Raw genomic sequence first — 16,188 nt, 5'->3', positions numbered from 1 at the left:
TCGGAGGATGACAAAAAATCGTTAAACTTATGACCCACACAGCAGCCGCCGATAGCGTAGTGGTTAGGAGCCTTGCCTGTCGTACAGACGGTCCGGTCTCAATCCTGGCTTGTGAAACAGTAAAACAGTACTGTATATATATATATATATATATATATATATATATATATATATATATATATATATATATATATTAAGGGGGAATAGACCAACACTCTAAACAGCAGAGTATATTAAAATATATGTATTAGTAAATTCATTAATACAATTAAAATAAAATAGAACAGTCCTCGTTATAATGTAGATATATAATAAGCTCGATAGGCATATATATCCTAGAGCTATTATAATATTGATTAAGATGAGTGATAATTTGTAATTAACATTAAAAATTAAAAATCGAGTTCACAAGGAAGAAAAAAAATCAATAAATTGTACGATCGTTTCGGAAACGATGCTTTTATTGAGATAGAGAATAAGTCTTGGAAAATAATTTTATCATTTAGTTTTTTATTCAGATACATCTGCCTTATTTAATAGAATGTTAGTTTTATTTTTCGGTGTCTTTAAAAAAAACACCCTATATTTTTGCAGATGAAATTTGTTTAAAAAAACTATATCATAAAATTATTGCCCATCTCAATAAAAACATCGTTTCCGAAACGATCGTACAATTTATTGATATTGTTTGTTCTTCCTTGTGAAACCGATTTTTAATTTGTTATTTTAATTACAAATTATCAATCATCTTACTCAATATATATATATATATGTATATATTGACACACATATATATATAGACATATATAGGCATATATATAGACACACACACACACATATATATATATAAAGAGAGAGAGAGAGAGTATCCAAATAATATGCATACACTCTTTACATTATCTCCATTTGCTAAATTGATGCGCTATGCCACCTTCCCAAGAGATGTTTCGGAATAAATAATGGAACATCCAGCAGGATGGATCACTTCCCCACTATCATTATAACGTAAGAGCATATCTTGATAGCTACCTGCGAAACAGATAGTTAGGACGAAGAGGAAGTATAGAATACTGACCACGCTCACCGATTTTGACCACCTCTGAGTTTTCTCTTATAGGGAGGGCGTATGTTAAACACAGCGCTCACACCACAAAACGAGCAACAATGAATGAGTTGAAAGCAACCGTTGAAAGAAGATGTGTCAGTATACCAAATGAACAGATCAGTAATGTTTTCGATTCAATCAGTGAGCGTTGTCAGCTGTTCACAGACAACAATGGCCAATAAGTTGAACACTTCAATAATTAGTTGGTTTCTATATTGTTCACAGTATTTAGATGTATGGAACTTTTTTTAGTACATTACCTCTTGGTTTTGTGGTCATTTACAGAGTGTATACATTTTACTGGGACACCCTTTGTATTACAACATTCGTAATTGTATCTACATTAACAGTAAGTGTCATAATAAATGAAAACATGTGTTGCATATCTATTTATAAGATAGGTTTTTCTGAAACTTAACTCGAGTTTTTTATTTGTTTATTTATATTCTAGTTGGGTATTTGTTTTTTTTTCTTTAGAGTCCTCATGATACATAAACATATATATATATATATATATATATATATATATATATATATTGAGTGCCAGTATTTTCAGCTAACAAAGATTCTCTTAAACACACACACATACACAAACTAACCCGTACCCATTCACACACACAAACACATAAACACACACATACACACATAAAATACACACATGCATACACGCACACACAAATATACTAATTTGGGGCGATTCATCGGAATCGTGAATCGCAATAATCGGAGCTTTTTGTGGTATCGAAATCAGTAAAATTCCGATGCCAAAACCGATTCCTTACGTTATCTTTTTTAATTTGATTTTAGTTAAACAAAAATCTTCCACTACATGTAGCAATAATACAATAATAAATATTAATTGATTAAACGTTAAATAAAAGAAAGTGTATAAATTAAACATTAATTTTATGAATATAATTCTATTAGATAGTTTGAAAATTTACATGGATTTTAATAGCATTCGAAGCTTCTTTTAGTTATATTGATAAAAATGTTTTTCTTTCGCATATTCCAGAGTTAAATGTCCCTTTAACTATAAATGGAAAAAATAATATCATGAGTACGCTTATATCTGAACTAGCAAGGACACCGAACGTTGCTCGGGATTAAATGATAATCAACATCTATTTCACACTCCTATATTTTTATTGCTATTCAAATCCGTGAAAATCGTTCGGGAGTAAGCTTCATGTGCCTCCATGCAGTAACTAATATCAAAATATGTTATTCTACATTTCACTCTAGAGAACCTACTGTTTCTTTTATAAAGTTATTTTATATAAACTTCTTTCCAGTTAACAACAACAACAAAAGAACATTAAGAAATTTACGTGCTGACCCCCAGACCACGTCATGCAAAAAAAAAGGAAAGAAAACACGCTATCCGCTTACCCAGAGTAGAATTTCCACGGTTCGTTGCTCTATCATTGTTGTTAAGCGCGACGTGAAAAAATGTCTTCACCGATAGTATATCCAGTAGTGAGGCCCCACCTTGCGGGCTTTGGGGAGCGTGGAGCCACCTTTTAATTGACATTGCTCCCAGGTCCACTCTGACCCGGAGTGGTAGTACCTGTTAGGGTCCTAACTATGGGTTGAATAGAAACAGACTTGAAAACAACAAATATATTCTATTAAAATATTTTTCTTCAAAATCTTTGGATTCGGCATTAAATAACCTGAAAAGGGTTGATATGCCGTAAAACAAAAACAACCAACCAACCGATAGTATATAAATTAAAAAAAAAACGTTTCGATTATCGGTAATTATCGTGGACTTTTTGTAGACAAAAATTAACTAAAGTCACTCCCAGAGCTATACACTAAAGTTCTGTAAATTGTATTGAAAAATCTATTTAGCCGTTTCGGAGTCTGAAAGAAACAAACTCACACACACAAACAAAGTTGTATTTATATAATTGTAGATAGGTAGATATCATATTTCATTTTCCCTCCAAAACTCTTTCATTTGTCATCTGAATTAATTAAGTCCGTATTTACAAAATTTGACACACCGTATCATATTGCATATCAGGTTCATACATTTTTTTTCGATTCTTCTTTAAAATATAAATAAACATTTTACAACTTCTGAATATATACAAGGGTCTTTTAAAAAGTAAATCATCCGTTAGTTTAACTCAAAAAAGTTGAAAATCTACATATGTATTTATTTGTTTCCCCACCAAAGCAAATTAGGCACAAGGCCGTTTTTAATGTGGAGTGAATACCAGCTCCCCTAAAAGTAGGCAAAAAGGGGGCACTCTGGTTACCAAAAATAATAATTGTCCCAGTATAGAGGGTTTCCCCTCCATTGATTGGTACAAATTATCTTAAGTGCAGCATCTGCAGAACAGATACTACATTTGATCCCGGCTCGAAGGCCAAGAACAACAGAAAAAAGGCAAACCTTTTCCCTGAGGAAGAGAATATTATAATTAAAACGAGCGGCCACTTCTGCCTCCAAATTTATTTTTTCTATATTGTCATTGTTTTTGCAAGGAATTCAATGGAGGCTTCTCTGTTTCTCATGCACGCTCAATTTTTTTTCCAAAGTTTCACACCGTCAATATCTGCAACATTGAGAGGTAACTTTCAGGTCAATAATGCATGGGTTCTGTCATAATAACAATACAATTTTCCCTCGACGCTGATGCATTTGGACAGAATATAATATGGGACGAATCCCGATGGAATAATATGTTGATTATAGCGAGTCGCGTGGTATTACCAGGTTGAAAAATACGCTTAAATCTAACACTTGTTGCCATTTTGAAAGTAAGTAGCTTTAATATAATAATATTAAGTTTAATGAAGTACAAAATTAAGTTATTAAGTTTAATGAAGTACAAAGCTTAGACTATAAACTATAATTTAAAATAATTTATTATTCAACAGAAAACTCAGAAAGTAGAATAATAATTTCTTAAATTGCGGAGTTTCAAGTCATGCGGGTTTTTTTTTTTCAGCAGAAAAATATTTGGACTAGCTACTTGTTATAACAAAGCTACGATTTTACTAAATAATAATTATATATATATATATGTGTGTGTGTGTATATATAACTTTTACGAAGTAAGCTCTATGGCTTACTTATTTTCCTGCAATATGTTGCAAGCAAAATCCGATTCCGCATTTTTCTAGTTCCTACTCTCTGATGAGAAGGGAAGCATTTCTTTCGAAACTTCTGGAGTTAAGGACAATCCACTTAATTTGGGTTTCTTTTTAGAAAATTTAAATTTTTAAACCATTCTGAAAGTGTTTTTACATGCTTTATTAATGATTCGTTTATATATATATATATATATATATATATATATATAATGTATGTATATTAAGAAACACGTTTCTTATAGTTGACCACTTCCAGTTGAAATAGGTCAGTCAATTTAGCTCGAATGCACAGATCATCATATAATGATTAGTTCAGTGTTACAGACGTTAAAAGATATTTTGTGAAAAAATGTTTTAATTTCAACAGTATTCCTCACAGTTTACGCTGACTGAACGGATTCAGTCCTTGCTAATGGAGTCAGAAATGTCTTCGTTGCCCAGTTTTATAGGGACACCCTGCACTGATGATTCCCGAAAGGTTGAAACACTAGTGACTTTAGGTATTTAATCATTATAGTAAATAATTATATATGTATATATATATATATATATATATATATATATAATCTGTTTATATATATATATATATATATATATATATATATATATAAATATATAATAGGTTCATCTTTGCACGGTTTGTTATTTGCATTCTGTCTGTATAAGTGTTCGTTTTCTGTTTGTTTCTAGATATATATTAATCAGACTTATTAAGATGGTCACGTAGAGGAGACGACTATATATATATATATATATATATATATATATATATATATAGTAAAATATAAAAAGAACATGCATATATATAATATATATATACACATATTCATGTGTGTGTAATAAATATGTATATATATATGTATATATATATATATATATATATATATATATATATATATATATATATATATACACACACACACACCAAAACTCGGTGACAGACCATAAGAATAAAAGTAGACAAAAGAGTGTAAGATTCAATATGCTGTGATCACCTGCGTTTCACACCTTTCAGCTAATCAGATCGCAGGACGCATTCCAGTCTAACATTCAGAATTTTTTTTACAGCATAGGTGAGAATCATGTTTAAACTCAAACATTTATAGACACTTTCTGAAGGCTTTGCTGAATTAACTGTTCTATTAGAGGCTTTAAGTACTAAAACGGTTTGAAAATGAACAAGTTTAAGGTTATCAAATGACCGGGTTACGCCGGAGGGCCTACTTATCTCTCTCTCTCTCTCTCTCTCTCTCTCTTTCTCTCTCTCATATATATATATATATATATATATATATAACACCAAAAGATGGCTGAAGTGAGGAATCATTACTTCAGAAGTCTTTTTACCTGAATACGATGTTCAACATGTTAAAAATATACCTTTTGTTGTAAATATCTAATGGAAAAAACATCTGAAGAAATCGGTGGAGACAGGATATTTTTATGGACACATAAATCGTAAAACTTGCTTCCCACTTACGAAACGGCTGTAATGAAAAAAAATCCAGGAAATAAACGAAGGTTATAAAAAAGCGAAAACGGTATTCTTTGAATTTTCAACACAATTTTACACTATATATAAATATATATTTATATATATACATATATATATTATATAATATATATATGTATATATATAAATATATAATATATATATGTATATATATATATAAATATATATATATATATATTCTTGATAATCTTAAACCTTAAAATGCTTACAACACATTACAAAATGCGTATGTTTTAGTCTTTAGCTAGAAAATTATTTTTCGAGTAAGTCATTTTATCTCTTGCAATTTCTGATTAAACTGTGCATACGTCAAGTCTGTAATTAAACATACCAAACACGCTGCAAGATGTTTTTGGTAAGATTCTTCAATGCGGCACTGATTCTCTGCTTGAGTACGTCAACGTTAACAGGAAAATGTTGGACTGATACGAGTCGTTTCACATATCCCTAGTAAAAAAAAAAAAATCACAGGTGATCGTGGTGGCAATTTTAACAGCAAATTCTCTTCCTCATCACCACCACGACCGATAAATCTCTCTGGCAGAGGTTCATTGAGATAGGCCCGTACAATGAGAGTCCAGTGAGATGGATCCCAATCTTGTTGAAAAATGATACTTACATATCCATGTCCATTTTTCAATAAGCTCATTAAATAGCCAATTCTGAATTGTTTGCAGATAAACACCAACGAAAATTGCTAGAATTCGCGAAAGGACGTAAAATGTTTTGGAACACCCTGCATATTTTATTTAAAATTTTTATTTTATTGCGGACTATTATCCTCATCTCTCTTTCTGGTTTCACGACGTTAAGGCCAACTATTCCTCTGGCCTGCACCATGTAGTAACCCCGACGGGATAGGCCCTCCGAATCTCTTAACTGCATCTCCTGTAATTACTGCCTTCGGAGCCCGTGCCGCAGTTGATAGAGACATTGAATCTCTACGGTTCCTGGTGAGAATTGTCTGCAGATAGCGATTTACATCCTACGCACAGCCGGCCAGAAGCTCCCTTAGTCAAAAGCAGGCGAGACAACAACTACGGAAGGCAGTAATTGCTGTGGATGTAATTAGGAGATTCGGAGTTCCTATTCCGTCGCGGTTACCACCTGACGAAGGCTGGAGGTATAGTTGGCCGAAACGCCGTGAAACAACTAAGAAAAGATGAGGATAATAGTCCGAAATAAAAATTAATAAATGATACTCATCTCAATAACGAAGTAAAGTTTAATAATATATACGCTGTATATTTTTCGGAAGTTTTTTTGTATTTTTTTTTTTTTTGTCGTCTGCGATAAAACAAGTGGGCAGATCATTGGAAATCAGGAACAAATAATAGAAAAAAGTGTGGAATCTGTTCTGATATTACTTTTAATATTTTGTGTTCCATCTATGAAAGAGAAATATTTTTAGACGCTATCAACTTGTAATTAACTTCACTATCCAAAAACTTATTTTTTTCATGATAGCTTGATATTCCCCACCTTTAAAATCGAGCTGATGTCATATTCGGGCTTCGTGTTAATTTAGTGAGTCTACATTACGTATCTCGGTCGTAAGATTGTATTATGTCACAAACTATTTAAAAGAGCGATTTAAAATGCCAACGCCGGACAGCAAATGCACTGGCTTCGACAAATGTCTGGGGAGAGACTACAGCATTTTCCGATAGGGGTTACTCAGGTAATTAGCAATAAACTCTTCATTTATCGAAGTAAAACAGTAATTCCTCGGAGTATGGACACCTTAGAATTTAATTGGAATAGAGCCATGCTTCAGTGAACACGGGAAAAACATTTGAACATCGGTCTATACATTTTGATTTTAATAAAGAGTCCTGGTTTTAGGTTTCCTTAGCACTAGGACTAATAACTTAAAATCGCAACTCTTTTTTTTTCGAATCGTTAATAACCGGCTCCTATTAATTAGCATGCTTATCCTATGTTGACCATAAATAAAGCGTTTATTTAACGTTTAGTTAAAGCGAACTCATGTCTCCGTGACCAAATCGTACCCACTCGGCCACGCACCGAATTGTTAGTAGTTTATAATTTCACTCTTCTTTGAGATTAAAGAAAAATCGAATGCGAAAGAAGAATTTAAATCAAATTTTAAAAACTTAATTGTCTTTAGAAAAGCGAAAAGCAATAGCAAGTTTGTTGGAAAAGAATTAAGGAAAAAAGACGCATCGTTTGGAAATCCTATTAAGTTTGGAGTTTGCGCGTATTATTTGTTTTCCTTCGACGGAAACAAAACAAGTAATCGCAAAAAGCAAAACAAAAAAATAAAATAAATAAATACATAAATAAAATAAAATAAAAAAATAAGCATGTGTTTCTTGTGAAACCTTATTCGGTACAAAGGAAAATGTAATTCGAATCCGAACGTACAATTAAATTTGTAAAAACAACAGCAAATATAATTCGTTTCACATATTCATTTTCTTTGAATGTTCTTTAATATTAGTTTTATAATCTGGATTATAGACGGGGAAGATAACAGACAATAGAAAATAAGGAAATATTAAATAAGAAATCAGTTATGATGTTATTGAATGAAATAAAATAAATGCGCAATATGCATATATATGTTAAACATTGTTCTCCAAACAGAGTTGTTAAATATATAATTGGAAAATGAGTCGATTAGATTTGATACTTAGGTAGAACTTTATTAACAAGAATTGTAATCTGTATTTACAGTAGTTTATATTCCGAACGTATTAACGTGGTTCCAGCGGGAATACGACAAAACGCATATTGCCCTCGGAAACATAGTAAACTTAGTGTATTAAGCTAATTTTCGTTTTTACGTGTATATCCAAAATTACAAGTTGTTAGTCCATCTATGACTAATTATATTATGTTTAAATAATTTTCAAATAAAATAGACATTTAATCCCATTGTCAGTGCTACAAAAATGAACTTTTATGTCTTTCTTTCTCTATTTCTCTCTTTTTCTCTGTCTCTCTCTCGATATATATATATATATATATATATATATATACAAATATATATATATACAAATATATATATATATACAAATATATATATATATACAAATATATATATATATATACAAATATATATATATATATATATATACAAATATATATATATATATGTGTGTGTGTATAATGTTATAAATAAAATTATGGCATATCACTGTTTGATAAAATATTAAAAGTACACAAAATAGTTGTCTATGAAAGTATTTGAGAGGATGTATCAATATTGAATATCAATTGTTTCTAAACACTACTTATTCTATAACACTATTTATCTATTCATCTATCTATCTTTCTCTGTGTGTGTATATATATATATATATATATATAATATAAAGCTGAAAGTCTGCGTGTGTCTGGTCACGAATAGGCTCCTATATGGTTGACTATTATAGAAAACTGACCCCATATAATTATAGAAGATGTATCGAGACACAGGTATGGGTATGTTTGATTTTGCATAATGATGATTCATTAAAATTGTGGGGTCTGCGTACGCGCCTGGTCCACAAAGTATGGAAATAAAAAATTAAAAAAAAAAAAAACGTTTACAAGTGTTTTTGATATAGATACATGCACACACACACACACACACACACACACACACACACACACACATATATATATATATATATTTCAGAATTAAAAAGTTATCTTTAATCTGTTTATTAATTGTAAATTTTATTCGTAAATGCTGTGTGTCAAGGCTATATAAATGCAGTTCGGGAGAAACGCAATGGACACTAGTTTTTTTTTTATATAAAAGAATAATGACAATATTAGAAGGATATTTTCAGAAATATTCATTTATACATAACGTGCCGTATAAGATAGGAGGCTGCTATGCCCTTATTTTCGAAAGATGAATCTTTTCCTCAAAAGAGAAAATAAAAATGTATGTATCTCTTCGCTGAGGGTTTCCTTTGCCTGTTGTTTATTATTATTATTATTATTATTATTATTATTATTATTATTATTATTATTATTATTGTTGTTGCCCTCCTCCTCCTCATCTTCTTCTTCTTCTTCTTCTTCTTTAATTTATTTATTTCCGAACTCAGTGGCCTAGTCGGGCTGGGAAATTGATTTCCAGGGTACAAGTCTTTGTGGATATTAAGTATTGTTAGTAATTATTATAGCTTTGTTAATGCATATGAATTATTATTTTTTTGCGTGATATGTTTCATGCGTGTACTTCTGAGTACTAATGACTACTGTATTAGTGTGGTGCTAATATCCGTGTTGAAAAATGAGAATGATCGAAGGGCCTTACTTAACAAGTGTTTAGATTGGTTCCCCTGCCAAAGTATACACATCGTTCTTTATATACAAAAACGGATACGTATGCGCGCATACACCCACGTTCATACCCACCATATATATTCATCTGTTTAATACTAATTAATAATTGAATTTATTTAATTTATCACACTATATACTTGTTTGTATATTTATTTATTTTATATTATTTTTTTCATTTATTCTACTTGCTTGTTTATTTATATGTATGTACATATATATATTATTTAAAAGGTAAACAATCATATTTGGTCGTTACAAGCCGCCATCTGTTTCAGGCAATAAGCCTTAATCCGGTATGGTTCAGGATCGCCTGATGAAATATTATTGACTGAAACAAATGTCTGTTTGTAGCGACCAAATGTAACTGTTTAACTTTTAATAAAAACATATTTTGTTCTTGTTACAGAGTACTATCTAACAATCTCGTTGAGTTCATTAGTTCCTACTTTTGAATACCCCAAGCCTGGATATATATATATATATATATATATATATATATATATATATATATATATATATATATATATATATATATATATATATATAAGGGGATAAGGCCTGCCGTCTAAAGAGCAGAGTTTATTTTAATGTAATAGTAAATGTATTAATACTATTAACAGAACACTGTGCTCATTGTCCTGTAGATATATAATAAGCTCAACGGGTATAGATATCCTAGAACTGTTTTAATATCGCGTAACACGATTCATAATTTTTAATTAAAAATCAGTTTCAAAAAGAGAAAAAAAAATCCACGTTATTGTTGATCGTTTCAGAAACGATTTTCGTTTTTATTTAAATTGAAAAACATAAATTTGACACAATTTTTGTCCTTAAAAATCTAAGTCTCCTCCCCAACAAAAATAGGTAGGGACAGTTAAAGACACCAACATTAAAACTAGCATTTAGTGTGTAAGGCAGACATTCCTGAAAATATTTACAAATAAAATTAAAATAAAAATAAGTTATTAATTTAATGTTGATAAGTAAATAATTTAAAATAATGTAATTTATATATATATATATATATATATATATATATATGAGAGAGAGAGAGAGAAACGTCTTATTGAACACGACAGAGTTATTCCTTGTTCTGATCCTTCTTTTTCAATTAAAGATTTCCAGAAAGATCGGAAAAAGGAATAACTCTGTCGTGTTCATTCAGACATGTCTAAATAATGACTTGCTGCAAAATATACAAACACACACACCCCCACACACACACACATATATATATATATATATATATATATATATATATATATATATATATATATAAATTATCTATACATATATATATATATTTATACGTAATTATATATATATATATATAATAATCTATATATATATATATATTAATGTGTCATTGTAAGTGGTTTTTGTTTTGATTTTTTGAAGGATAGTAATGTGTATGTCTCCGCCTCGGAGATCCGGTGTTTTTCTTAGAAAGTCGCCCAATTTTATTTGGACGTATTATTTATTATTTATTATTTATTTACGAAGCAGCAAATCCTCTATGGAAACATAGCGGAGGGGATTAGGGCGCTGGACTAAAATACATAAGGTTCAAGGTTCGAATCCTACCAACAGTCAAGCTACGCTGAAGAGGAGTAGGGCTCCGAAACACGCGTGTCCGTAGATTACTGTTTTAAAAAAATAATAAATATATGTAATTATATATATAATTATCTATCTATCTATATATATATATATATATATATATATATATATGTAATTATATATATTTATATATATACATATATATATATTTATATATAGTTATCTATCTATCTATATATATTTATATTTATATACATATATACATGTATGTAATTATATATATTTATATATATACATATATATATATTTATATATAGTTATCTATCTATCTATATATATTTATATTTATATACATATATACATGTATGTATTTATATATAATTATCAATATATATATACATATATATATAAAATTATCTGTGCATATATATATATAATTATATATTATGATTATATATATATATATATATTTCTGTCTTTCATATTTATAATTTATTATGTATTATTATAAATTATTGTTGAGGTCGTAATAACCATAATTTTTTCTTACATATAGGGAGTGATTTCTTATTTATAACTAGTGAGTATTTATTTTTTATTTTATTAAAAATATGCTGTTTTTTTTTGTATTTCACAGTTATCGGACCAAGGCAACAGAGCACTTACGCCAATTGTTTCAAATATGAAAAAGGTACAAGTCCGAGGTGAGTAAATATCATTTTCTTTCTCATTTCTTGTTGGTTTATGAAGCTGTAGCAAGATCGGTACTGAAACTATATTAGTTTGACATTTGCCGTACGGGCTATGAGGTTTTTACATCCGTCGCTAGAGCTACGAAACGATTTATAACTATTGGCTTGATTTATTTAAAATGCAAGTCATCTAAATCACGTTATATGAACTGCCCTATAAATGATTGCATTCCGTTGATAAATTTTAATCTTAACTACCATTCGCAGAGAGGCCTGGTTGAATATCCTGCCTTCTTAATAACTGGTTTCCTTGAATGTGTAATGTATTCTATCACCTTAGAAAATGAGAATAAACACGAAATTAGTAATAAATTACGCACATATATAATCAGAAGGAACATGGATTACTTCGTTACACTTTTCTCGTGTGTCATCTGCGAAGAATACCACATGATTTTCTAAGTGATTCTACTTCAAGAAACATAATAAAGCTGGTTACTCTAAAACGGATGAATTCTTTTCTTTTACTGGGATCATGTAATACCAGGAGCTAAGAGAAATATGTACTAGGACATATTTATAGGGTCGATGGGTGAGAAGATAATTATGTTATGAACCTGTTTATTAACTTATTGTTTGAATGTTAATGGAGAAATTTAATGGAATATTTGAATATCCGTATGTAACTTATAGCGATCGAATGCTTGCCGCAGGGATGACGCCCGTTGATTTCTGAGTACTTTGACTCAAAATAAAATTAAACACACACACACACACACACACACACATATATTAATTTTTTGTCCTTTTATAGTTACAGGCAGGTACTCTTGTAATTCCGTCTCTTTAGTTTAGTAGGTGATGACTACTACCTGTTGCGACATTATAGAATGTAACCTTGGATTAATAGGCGGCTATTTAAGCAACAAGCTCTCATAACTCATCAGAAGTGAGGCAACTAAAATAAAACGAGTTATCAAAATATATTATGTGAATTGAGATACACAGAAGCGTCCGCATTTTATGCCCATAGAGAAGCGTCATACTAAGCATATATATATATATATATATATATATATATATATATATATATATATAGATATACTTAATATATAGATATACTTAATATATAGATATACTTAGTATATAGATATACTTAGTATATAGATATACTTAGTATATATATATACTTAGTATATATATATATACTTTGTATATATATATATATATACTTAGTATATATATATATATATATATACTTAGTATATATATATATACTTAGTATATATATATATATATATACTTAGTATATATATATATATATACTTAGTATATATATACTTAGTATGTATATATATATATATACACTTAGTATATACAGTAGCGTCCAAAAGTTGAGGGCTAGTAGTTTCAAGACAAGTTTAAGTACTTTTTTAAGAAAAACCGTTCATTTAAAATACTTAATATGCATATATACTTATAGATATACTCATCACTCATGTCTCGCCTAAATTTAATAAGCATCCGTTGGATATTTTTAAAGTTATGACCAATAACACAAAAGTTTGTCCAAATTCTCGTGGTCAAAAAGTTAAGGGCTAGGCGGTATAATATTTAATTATTATAACAGTAAGGTACTGTATAGGTGTCAGACAGGTACTATGAATAATCCTACTTCAAATTTTTACTAAAGAACATTAAAATTATTGTAATTGAGTAAAAGAAATGAGTGTTTGTATCGCACTAGTACAACATGGCAGCAAAACAACGTCGTCCCGTTTCTGTCGAAGAAAAACAGCTAATTATTCATCTTCATAGTAATGGCAAGAAAACTCCTGAGATTGTTGAGACCGTAGGAAGGTCTCCTAGTGTAGTAAAGCGTATTGTGGCACATTTCAAGCAGTCAGGATCAGTGGCAGCTGCCCCAAAATCTGGTAGACCTCGAATCACAACTGCTCAACAGGATCGTCTTATTGTCAAAATGTCACTTAAAGACAGATTTAACACTGCTGCTAAAATATCTCGAGAACTAAAGCAAAGGTCTATTGTTCAAGCGTCTCGGCAAACTGTTACACGCCGGTTGCACGCTTCTGGATTGCAATCTCGAGTGCCAGCAAGGAAGCCTCTCATCTCCAAAAAGAATCAGAAACTCCGCCTCGCTTTTTCCCAAGAACACGTTGTGTGGACAACCGAAAACCGGTCCCGTGTGCACTTTAGTGATGAATCGAAGTTTAACATTATCGGATCTGATGGCAACACGTATGCCCGGCGAAGAACTGGTGAGAGATTGGAGGTTAAGTGCGTGAAAAAAAACTGTGAAATTTGAAGGAGGAAGTGTAATGGTTTGGGGCGTTATGTCAGCTGCAGGCTGTGGACTACTGATTCGTCTGCAAGGTGGAATAAATGCAGAAGTTTATAAGCAGATTCTACGGCAGCATGCAGTTCCTAGTCTTCGGTCGTCACTCTATCAACCTGCATTTGTCATGCAGGATAACGCTCCTTGTCACACTGCTAAGAAAGTAAAAACATTTTTAGACGAGGAAGAACTTGAAACGATGCGTTGGCCCCCTCAGAGTCCAGATCTTAATCCTATTGAGAATATCTGGAAAATAGTTGGTGAACGTGCTCAATTTCAGTGCCCCAAAAATCAAGAAGAACTCTGGCAGTGCTTACATGCTGAATGGAGTGCGATAACGCCAGCGTTTTGCATGAAGTTGGTGGATTACTGCGCCAAGAGGTGTCAATAAGTCATAAATAGCAAGGGTTTGTTTACCAAATACTAGTTAGTTGGTAATTTCAGCCATTCACAGCAAGGATAAAAGTCGCAATCGTGTTAGCCCTTAACTTTTGGACACACAAATTTTGAACAATTTTATTTAAAATGGTAGTTATTCAAAAAATACTTAGTGTAGGCTAACGAAATTATGACACATTGAAGATATGCATGTTATCTATATAATTGTGAAGTAATTTTTTGTTGTTCGTGTGTATTTGTTTCAAATATATGGTTAAACTTGCTAAGGTTTTACTAGCCCTTAACTTTTGGACGCTACTGTATATATACTTAGTATATATATATATATATATATATATATATATATATATATATATATATACTTAGTATATATATACTAAGTATATATATATATATATACTTAGTATATATATACTAAGTATATATATATATATACTTAGTATATATATACTTAGTATATATATACTAAGTATATATATATATATACTTAGTATATATATACTAAGTATATATATATATATACTTAGTATATATATACTAAGTATATATATACACTTAGTATATATATATATACTTAGTATATATATACTAAGTATATACACTTAGTATATATATACTAACTATATATATATAGTATATATATATACTTAGTGTATATATATACTTAGTATATATATACATACTTAGTATATATATATACTTAGTATATATATATATACTTAGTATATATATATATATATACTTAGTATATATACATACTTAGTATATATATACTTAGTATATATATATATATACTTAGTATATACATACATACTTAGTATAGATATACTTAGTATATATATACATACTTAGTATATATATATATACTTAGTATATACATATATACATACTTAGTATATATATACATACTTAGTATATATATACATACTTAGTATATATATATACACACTTAGTATATATATATACTTAGTATATATATATATATATATACTTAGTATATATATATATACTTAGTATATATATACATACTTAGTATATATATACATACTTAGTGTATATATATACTTAGTATATATATATACTTAGTATATATATATATTAGTATATATATACTTAGTATATATATATACTTAGTATATAT

At 29.6% G+C, this 16,188-nt stretch overlaps 1 protein-coding gene across 1 annotated transcript in view; it reads left to right on the top strand.

Moving 5' to 3' along the window:
* Nucleotides 1-16,188, top strand: part of LOC145266525 (carbonic anhydrase-related protein 10-like) — an 892,910-nt gene that overhangs the window by 520,627 nt on the left and 356,095 nt on the right. Inside the window, exon 6 of the mRNA XM_080122280.1 lies at nt 12,238-12,304. Within this exon, the coding sequence (XP_079978406.1) occupies nt 12,238-12,304 (67 nt within the window). The remainder of the gene's footprint in view (nt 1-12,237; nt 12,305-16,188) is intronic.

This window comes from Euprymna scolopes, chromosome 41 (genome assembly GCF_053919585.1).
Source record: "Euprymna scolopes isolate OS-2025 chromosome 41, ASM5391958v1, whole genome shotgun sequence".
Classification (NCBI taxonomy): Eukaryota; Metazoa; Mollusca; class Cephalopoda; order Sepiida; family Sepiolidae; genus Euprymna; species Euprymna scolopes.
Note: the sequence above shows the minus strand (reverse complement) of the source record. Positions and strands in the feature narration are given on the sequence as shown.